At 34.6% G+C, this 10464-nt stretch overlaps 1 protein-coding gene across 1 annotated transcript; it reads right to left on the minus strand.

Moving 5' to 3' along the window:
- Nucleotides 1–427: 427 nt before the first annotated feature.
- On the minus strand, nt 428–940 carry LOC123547297 (L-xylulose reductase-like). Its single transcript, XM_045334275.2, has one exon. It carries the CDS (start codon nt 938–940, stop codon nt 428–430), a length of 513 nt encoding a protein of 170 aa, XP_045190210.2.
- Between the last annotated feature and the right edge of the window lie 9524 nt (nt 941–10464).

Genomic DNA, 10464 nt, shown 5'->3' on the forward strand with positions numbered 1-10464 from the left:
CAAACAAAGCACGTATTAAATGAAAATTATATTCATGGAAAATGTATATAAGAAATAAAGATTATATATTTCTCACAATCCGTCCATAAACGAAAAACTATTTCCAAGAGTACGAGGTTAGTCCTTATGATTCTACTACCTATGTTCCATTTTGAATTGTTTCATACACATGTAATGTTTTTGCTACACGTTCACAGTTATATTCGACAGCAATCCGCCATCCAAAACGTGCATCTGGCCTGTCACCATTGACGAATGTTCACTTAGCAAATAAAGAATTGGGTCAACACATTCTTGAAGCTGCATTATCCTCCCCATTGGAGTCCCTGATGTAAATGTCTCTTCGGAAACATGATCGGTTTCAATAAGATGGGCAATTAAAGGTGTAGCAACCATAGTAGGATTTACAGAGTTCGCACGAATACCATTATGGTCCTAGTTCGAGGGCAAATTGCTTCGTTGCCATATCCATTCCCGCCTTTGACATAACATATGGTAATGTTTTCGGGAAAGAAGATATTCCACAAAGGCTTGACACATTAACGATAGACCCTGTAATCTTCATCTTAATCATGTTTTTCGTTATTACCTGCGTGCAGTTAATTGCACTTAGAAGGTTTGTGTCTAAAACTTTACAAATGGATTCCTTTGTCCAATCTACAGCGGAATACCCAATAGCAGCGATTCCTGCATTGTTAACTAAGCCATCCAAAGCCTCGGGTTTCTCCAACTTTTCACGAGTGTCGTCCCAGTTTAAAACATCCGCCACAATTGGTACGATGCTTGGATGTTCTTCCACTAGCGTATCAAGTGGTCCCTTGGTACGGCTAAGGGCGTATACTTTACATCCACTTTCACACAGGGTAATTGCCACACCTCGTTCTATTCCCTTTCCAGCTCCAGTGACAAGAACTTTTTTTCCCGTGAGATCAAATGGCATTATTATACTTTTCTTTACACAAGATAGTGTTACATGTCATTTGTGCAAAGTGTCAAAATGTGAAATGTATTAGATAGGTAAGATAAATACAGGTAAGGTTCAAAAGATTTTATTTATATTTTCTTTGTTTAAAAAAATGTAAAACAAATCAATTTTCAACATACTATGACGAAAGTAACTCAAGATGTTTTTAATTCCAATATTTTTCTTTTGAGAGTATATCCACGTTTTTCTACATTCCCTCACCAATAATACGAGAAAGGCCTATAAATATTGCGATTCAGTAAAACGTAAGTACATTCTAAATCGTGGCATGTAAATCTAAAAGCAACCGGTACTTTCATTTGCAATTTGCCTGTATACTTGCCCTTGACGAATTTTACAACACGGTTATCTTTTGTCGATAACTTGATATCTGTCAAAACTTTTTTTTAATATTAGGCCAAATAGAAATTAAAATTAAATAATTATACATGACAGCGTATCGTCTACTAGTGTTTCATAATTCTAAGTTTTAAGGATTCCTGTGAATGATGAAATTATGTGTAAAGTATTGAATGTTAAATACACATAGTATTACACTTTTGAATGCCTTCAGATTGTACTTGCTTTGTCTTCCACTACATAATATCGACCACATTAAAAATAAGGGAACTATCCTTAAAGAATAACATAATACGAGGAGTGTTCGATATGAATTGCTTATTATCCTCTAGCTCGATATCCACGTGGGGCACGATAAAAACCAATACCTACCTGTATAGGGTTATTCAATACCTACACAACGGTGTATTAATGTACATGTTAGACTAAGTGTAAGACATAAAATTTGCCATTTGAATACACGCAATCATTGACCACTGTAGTAAAAATGATTGGTAGAAGCGTCGACAAGAAAGATGAAATACGGGCTTACATCAAAGCTCGCTCAAAACTTGGTTGTTCTTTAAAGCAGATGATGACTGAACTTTCTACTGCTTATGGACCTTCTTGTGTGTCTTATGACACAGTTCGGCGGTGGAAAAAGAAATTTGAGTCTGGTGTAGAGTCCATCAAAAATGCACCGAAATCAGGTAGGCCAAAATCTGCATCTCGTAAAGAAATCGTTTCCAAAATAAAGGAAATCATTGAAGGAGATGCCAGATTTACAGTTCGTGATATTGCACGAAAGGTAGGCATATCACTATCAACGGTTCACCTTATTTTGAAGAAGCATTTGAAAGTCAGAAAGATTTCTGCTAGATGGGTGCCACATCTGTTGACTGATGAGCAAAAGAGGCAACGGGTTAAAGTGGCCAAAAAGCTGCTTCAAATGTTTCCAAAATATGACAAAAAGCAGTTTGCCAATGTCGTCACAGGTGATGAAACCTGGGTCCATTATTTTGAGCCCGTCAGAAAGGTTAGCAATAAGATCTGGGCCACTAAACACAGCAAACGCCCAATAATTGCCAAACGTTCTTTGAGTGCAAAGAGGGTTTTGTATGCAATTTTCTTCTCTGGTGAAGGAGTCGCAATAAAAGTGCCGGTGAAAAAGGGCAAAAGCATCACCGGAAAGTACTACAAAGACATAGTACTGAAGAAACTGAAAAAGTATTATCAGAAACGACGCCCTGCCACTGGTTTTAAACATGTCCGTCTTCTACATGACAATGCCCCCGCTCATACCTCCGCAATAGTTACGGCGTTTTTGAAGAAAGAAAAAGTAACTGTTTTGCCTCAACCCCCGTATTCCCCAGACCTTGCCCCATGTGATTTCTTTTTGTTTCCGAAATTGAAATCATTCCTTGCTGAGCGGAAATACCAGTCCCGACAGGCACTTGGATCTGCCATTCATCAGTACCTTATTACTGTGCCCAAATCAGCGTACCGTGACGCCTTCAAGAAGTGGATACATCGGCTGAAACTTTGCATTTCTAGCCACGGGGAGTACTTCGAGGGCATGAAATGAGCCCTTTTGGGCTAACTTGAAATTTGAAGTCTCCAGATAGAAATAAGCAATTCATTTCGAACATCCCTCGTAGATAATAAATAATAACTGTTAACTCGAAAAACGAATGTCCTACTGAAAACTATTATTTAACTGCTAAGTAGGTCCAAGCATAGTACTATTAGTACTGAATAAAATCTATTAGAAGAAAAGAAACTATCCTTTAACAAATAATACTACAATATTATAAGTAATAACTACATGAATATGCAATGACTAATATTAAATGAACGCAAGTTACAATGCATAGTTCTTGTATAAAGCTTGTAAAGGAGCAGTGGAAATTGTAAAGCAAGTAGAACTACAGTGAAAAACCGATCCCTCACGGTTAGAAGAAAATGACCAAACTGTTCGAGTTCTTCCGGGTTTAGAGCAACTCGTATACAGAGATATACCCGGTAAGACAAATGGTTGGGTACCACATGATGTTCAAATCAACCTGTGTAGTTCAAGACAGTGGGGTTTCACTGTATTAATAATATATATTTGGCGATTGAACACTTCATTATTGGTGTTTCAAGCAGACTTCTGAGTTTTACGAACTTATAACGAGTCGCCCGGTCAGTATATAAAACGTCCATTAAGTAAGGCGTTTTATTAAAGTTGCATTGAAAAACATGACGCCAAAAGTAAATAACTGAATCCGGAAAAGCTGAAATGACTTCTTGATGGCGGCGTCTCGTAGCAACAAAATCCCCTATAGCCAATCAGGGCTGATATTAACTGAGTGAGTATATATATACCTATGAGCGCAGTACGAATATTGGGCCCGTCTTATCAAGATACTTACCTGGGGCGTACCTGAATGATTTTGAACTGTACGCCAGATATGAGCTGCATAGCTACGAACCAGGCAAAAATGCTGCGAATATGGTGGTCTCCATCTCCCTGCGGATTGGGTTTTTTGGGCCTCCCCTTGAAAATCTTGTAAACTGTTCGGCAAGAGATGCGTTCTGTTGTTATATTCCAGATAACAAAATGAAATATGCCAGACTTAATGTATTGAAAAGTCAGAGTTCTGTGTATTGCTCTATACAATACACTCCAGGACAAAACAACTTTAAATCAAGAGTAACAGTAGATGTATAGTTATATTTAAAAATATTTGTCACTGAAACACTGTGGCATTCTAGTATGGTATTATATTTTATTGTGCAACTACCAAGACCAGCGCAGGCAAATTGTGTATCGTCAAATGGACCTAACAATGTGTCTGTTAGGATAACAGCATCTAAACTCTTACCTAATCCCAACTGCTACACATGTGAACAAATCGTGTTATTATCATTATTTATTATTTAATATCCTCTTCAATGTAAATATTGCATGCTTATTAGAAAATGGAGGTATCACAGAAAACATTAAGCTTCCAATCAATTAAAAACAATTTATTAATAGATATATGTAAATCTTAATGTTTTAGCATTTATTGTCCATGGCTTTTTACAACTTGTCAAATAGTTTGTCATTCCGGACAATCGGAAATAATGACATGTAAGAGTTCCGAAATAATCGGAAATAATATAGAAAACGTTTGTAGTTTGTATACATTCCGGAAAATCGGAAATATTATGCAATATGAATCTTTATTCCGGAATTATCGGAAATAATGTATCAATGTTTGCTCCGGAAATTCGGAAACATGTTGAAAACAAACAAAAATTACACTCCGGATATCGGAAGTATAATATGTTATTCACATATACTATGAATTAAAAAACAGACAACGTGCTGGCAAATGCCAAGGCACGAACACAAATGAGTCTACGACCATTTACGTTCATGACCCGCCATAGTTAATTGGTAAATTAAGGACGAAGGACTTGGCTCCCTTTTGAATAATATGCACCATAGAAATACAGAAGATTTCTATAATGCTACTTATTAGGCAATGAATTGAACGTTAAGGATGTACAAGTTTGTTTGTTGTTATCGTTTTTGAAATCTTCGTCAATGTTTAATGTAATGTATGACTTCTGCATCCGAATTTTAACAGGTTTTTGATACATATAGCTATCCACACATTGCCAATTTTTCTCACGCGAAACGTAACTTTTTTCTAGTTACTGTAAACAACATCTAGTATTTGAAAACGCAAATTCAAACTGCGTAAATTGCTAAATGCTATTTTGGTATAAAATCTAGATACAGATTGATAGATTTAATGGCAACCATGAACAAGAAAAATAGAGAATAATAGGTTAGTGCCGTTGATGAAAAAGTATATCTGGCGAGGTGGAGGAGGTCATCGGGTGAGCCGAAGGCGAACCTGATAACGTCCGGAGCCGAGCCAGATAAACATTCTCCATCTTAGGCACTAACCTGTTATTCTATTTATCTTGTCATTACTTCATTTTCCGATATTTGGCAATTAATTTTACAAAAATAAGTGTGCGACAACCGTTTAAATGACGTCATATTCGTAATGACGTCACTTATATAATAACGTAATCACCGACAAAATCGCAATAACTTCTTCGTTTATGAATAAAAACTCATTATTTGACCACTCATTTTCTTAGTTCGGACATTTCCAACACAATGGTGATGGTTTCAATGCAAAATTTCTTATGACAACAATATCGATCATAAGGTCACATGATCAACTGACCGTATATCACTGGTCACGTGTCAACTGACGGTATATCAAGAAAGATATACGGCACCCTGATATCGGGTCGAAAATACTGCAAGTGACAGGATAAAATAACATAACAGGTTCTCTTATTATGGACGATGTCTAAGCATGACATTAAGAACTGCTATATGTTTCTGGTAATTTAACAATAAATTTGCAATGCACTACAATATCTCTGTATAAGGACTCGGTGTGTTTCCAATTAAATGAAAATAGTACATTGTACTTTTGGTGAAATTTGATATCTCCAATCAGTAATAATATAAGGACTCCACAAACAAACCAAGTTTGGAGTGATTCCGACATGTAGTTTCTAAACAGTAGATGTTTAAGTGAAAGAATTTAAAAGCTATTGTGAAAAAAAAATCTGTGTGAATAAATTCTTAATTCCATCTACTCATCACCATGGTTTCAGTTAAATAGGTATATTGAATTCTTTAATTTGTTTTGTTTCAGTAAATCTATTTAAGTGACAGCCTTTAGTTATTTCTGGATAAGACTATAAATTTTACATTCCATTTGTTGCAACCTTTTGGCTGAGCAGGTACGTTTTTTGTCCAGTCTACAACGTTTTTATAGCAAAAATACTCTCCACTGAGAGAACACAGACCTCTTCCTACATGATGTAAGAAGCATTCCATGATGTAAGAAGCATTCTTGCATTAAACTATGGAGAGGAAAACTAAATGACATAGAATCTATTGTAGAACTGGAAAATACAATATTTTGGCATATTTTCTATCTGTAATCAGAATAAATTTATCATATGTTTGACGTCGCAGGGGTGTAATAAAGCCATTACTTAAAAATTATAATACACTAGTGTAATAAAGCTTTGACGTCGACGTCGTTTATAGTATAGGAGACGTTGATCAAATTGACTTGTTTATATAGTAAAAGAAAGTAGAATTTTTTATGTTTCGACTGGAAAAGCTGAAATGTGATAAAAAGAATATTACGTTTGTGACTTTCCACATTGAATTTATTAAACTCATTGAATCAAATTAATAAAATTAATAAAATTATTCAACTCGTTTAATAACTTCAATATGAAAAGACACTCACGTGATACCCTCTATATTTGTAATTATTTTAAAATAAGATGAGAATATTATTACTTCACAAATACTTTAAATCTATGTTGTGCAGCATTTTTCATACCTCCTTGTCAAACTAGGAATAGTTCAGTTGCAAATCCATGTTACACTGGTAACATTGAGTTATAAGCACCTAAAAATTGAACATATGTTTGTTTTTGGCAATAATATATATAGGTATTAAAAGTAGTCAAAACTACAAAAAAAATTAAGACAAGTCACTTTATTTTTCACCAACGTTTCAGCAATATTAGCCTTCTTCAGGGTTCAAAATAAACATAACAAAAGAAGTGACGTCAATGACGACAACGTCAAAATTTAACAAAATGTTTGGCGGAAACAAACCATAAACAGGATCATAGTAAGATAAATAAATTCTGGTGAAAAAAAATGCAGTATAAGTGTTAAGGGAAGTGAACAGTAAAAACTGATTATGGAATATACACCACATTAATATACATATAAGTATATAACAGGCATTTTGGAAAGGCATTCATACACATTTTTTTATTCATTCCTTGTGGAAACACAGTGCCCAAAAGATACATCCAGGAAGACTCTTTTAAAAGCCTTTCCCAAGGATTAGTTACTTTATCAATTGGTATAAAAGAGAAAACAATTTGGGCAATAAGGAACAAAGGGAAAAACAATTATCTACAGTGCATCAGATGTGAATATTTTCTACAAGAAGTGGGCAAAGCAGTTTGAAACATTTTAGGTAAACTAAAAGTTAAATGTTATTCTTAACTCTTGATAATGTATATCTAAAGTAACTACCAGGAGAAACAACCATTAACATGGTAGATTCCATCAGTTGAGTGGTGGCTTCATTACTAGTATTCTAAAGAGAAAAATTTCAATTTCAACGAACTTATGGAAATTTATTTGGCTATGGATGGAATCCTTAAAAGTTATTTATTCAGCCTAAAAATTGTACAGTTGTGAATTTTTAAAACCTGAATTTGAAGGACATTGCCTTGTAAATAAGTAATTAATCAAATTATCCTATCATCTGATCATTTAAAAAAATCATATATGAACATGGGTGACTATAATTGTATATTGTTTAATGTGCTACAAAATTTAAACTTTAATTTTTGAAGGATGGCTGAACTGTCCATATCATTAGACATGGAAAAAAATTGAATGTAATTTACAACCTTTTATGTAATGATTTATTTCCTTCTTAAACTGCCACCTGTAAATAGTCATGTAGTCCCTAGCAGGAAATACCACGATTGGTCTTCAAGTGGGGATTTTTTACATTTTGTTTTTCTCTTAATTTATAATGGTCTTACACTAGTTGTTTCCCCTCTCACGCCCTATGATATAGGTTTGGTACCGAGCTAGGTAGACCTGTACATGTCTGTTTTATCCAGTTTTAATTAACAGACATTCAAAACATGCCATGTGTATTATAATTTTTGGCTCAAGTCTTTGTTTCCTTCATAAATACTTAGGAAATATAATTGAGACAAAAATTCTATGCCTTAGATAAAGTTATAACCCAAAATCAATTTGTATAATCTATTTGTGATAATAAGGCGAGAAGTCAATGACAGTACAGTCATTTGCTGGTAGGGATTAGTGACGGTATCGTATACACATCTCATCAGATTCTTTGCTGTTCATTATGTAAAACAGTATGAAACTATTGAAAATAAAAGTAGAAAGTTTCAAGTAAAATGAAAAAAATATATCAATTAGGAAAAAGTAAAACAAAAACAAACAAAAAACATGACATTCAGCCCTAACATTTACTCAGTCATGCTTTATACATGTAGTGAAATTCAAATACAGTTTAAGTTCATAAACCATTTCATCATTTGATAGTGAGCATGCAACCTAAATGTATTGCATGAATGATTTTAGATATGACTGAGATGATAGTTGTACAGACTATGTGAAATATAAAGTCCATTCCTCAACAGTGAACTGATATGAGGATTGTTCAAATATGAACGCATCTAGAACGTTATCTCGCTCAATAATGCGAAAACCACGAGGAAATTAAGATTATGTATAGGATAGACAACGAGTGCCGTTGTCTACGGGATATATGTAAAGGAGAAAAGCCGAAAACTGTCCATTATGTGAAAGAATGGACAAATCGAGGCGCAACGCGCCGAGATTGTCCATTCTTTCACATAATGGATAGTTTGAGGCCTTTCTCTGACTTAAAACACGGTCCTCACGAAAAAATCAAGATTGTCGTGATATTATATAATGTCTCTAATATTGTCCTCTTTGAGGCAAAGACAAATCATTGATTTGTGTCTCTGTGCTAAATAAAAATACCAAGTCAAATGGAATTTAAATTAGATTGCATATAAATGTTTATTGCAATTAAAGGTTTTTAAACACTAATGATATTCAGTGCTGATTCTTAGGAAAGTTTCGAACATATCTCGTTTTGTCATATTTATGAATGATTTGAAGTGCCTTTACAAAAAGTAAAATTAAACTTGGCCTTATGATGTATGTATTAATAGTTGCCCATGCTTTGTTCGTGCTAAGTTTGCAGTTTTATATAAATCAAGTAATTTAATAAATGACGGGTCCAGGTGAAGACATTCTAAATGTATGTATATGTATTTTATATCGTTATTAGAAAACAATCGTTCTTATCTCGTAATTACGAGATATTCTTTCAATTTTATTAGAAAAAAATTACTCGTATCACATGAGATCTTTACTCGTTATGACTCATATGTCGTTAATATTTCGTTGTTAAAATAAATAGCACCGTTATTGCAAGACAATTGTACTCAAGTTCAACGTAGATCATTACGGCCAAATTTTCTGGTAATACCGAAATGTGCAGATAAACTTTAGGGAAATTGACGTTGTTTTTTGTCTTTGTAGTAGAAAAGTGAAATTGCACATTTCTGGGTAGGACTGCAACAAATGTCAGTTATGTTACAAATTTAACCAATTTTACATGAACACTGCATGAGAAAGATATGTCTGCAGCATTTGAAAAAGAAAGGAAAATTATGTGTTTTAGCTCGACTATTCAAAGAATAGGTGGAGCTATTGGACTCCAGTTTGTTAATTCTGCCCACTGTTTTCTTGTTTAGGGCACAGCCATTATTCTATCTGGGGACTATACGCCACTTTTCATGGATTTGCACTCTGTGCATCATTGAAGGTTCCATGTGCACCGTCGTATGAATACATCTGCGAATGTCTAAATTACATTCTGGTACTTATAACATGTGTAAATGTTGAGTTCTGCTCAACCCGGGGCTAGAGGGTGGACGGTAGCTTGCACTTCCACTACCGTCCATGAACAGGCTCAATCAGACCGAGCCTGCAACATTTGCGGTTATGTCGTGTTAGGCGACCTGTGGTTTTCCACTTTTTTATTTCATCCCTGTGTCGATGTCCGCGTCGGCGTCCCGATTTGGTTAAGTTTTTGTAAGAAAGCTGGTATCTCAGTAACCACTTGTGGGATTGGATTGAAACTTCACACACTTATTTACTGTGATAAATTGACTTACACTGCACCGGTTCCATAACTCTGTTTCGTATAATTTTTTATTAAGGTTTTATATGTAAGCTGGTATTTCAGTACCTACTAATGGAAATGGATTGAAACGTCACGCACTTGTTCATTGCGATGATCTGACATGCATTACTCATGTTCCATAACTCTACTTTGCATTTTTACAAAAGTATGCCATTTTTTCGACTAAACAGTTGTTGATTAATTTTTTTGTATGCAAGCTGATATCTCAGTACCCACTAAGGGGAATGGATTGAAACCTGCACATTTGTCCATTGTCATGAGCTGATATAC

Source organism: Mercenaria mercenaria, chromosome 9 (assembly GCF_021730395.1).
Source record: "Mercenaria mercenaria strain notata chromosome 9, MADL_Memer_1, whole genome shotgun sequence".
NCBI classification, from domain to species: Eukaryota; Metazoa; Mollusca; class Bivalvia; order Venerida; family Veneridae; genus Mercenaria; species Mercenaria mercenaria.

Excerpts from the sequence above, each read along its gene's own strand:
- LOC123547297 (XM_045334275.2), bottom strand. The coding sequence starts at position 940 with ATGCCATTTGATCTCACGGGAAAAAAAGTTCTTGTCACTGGAGCTGGA.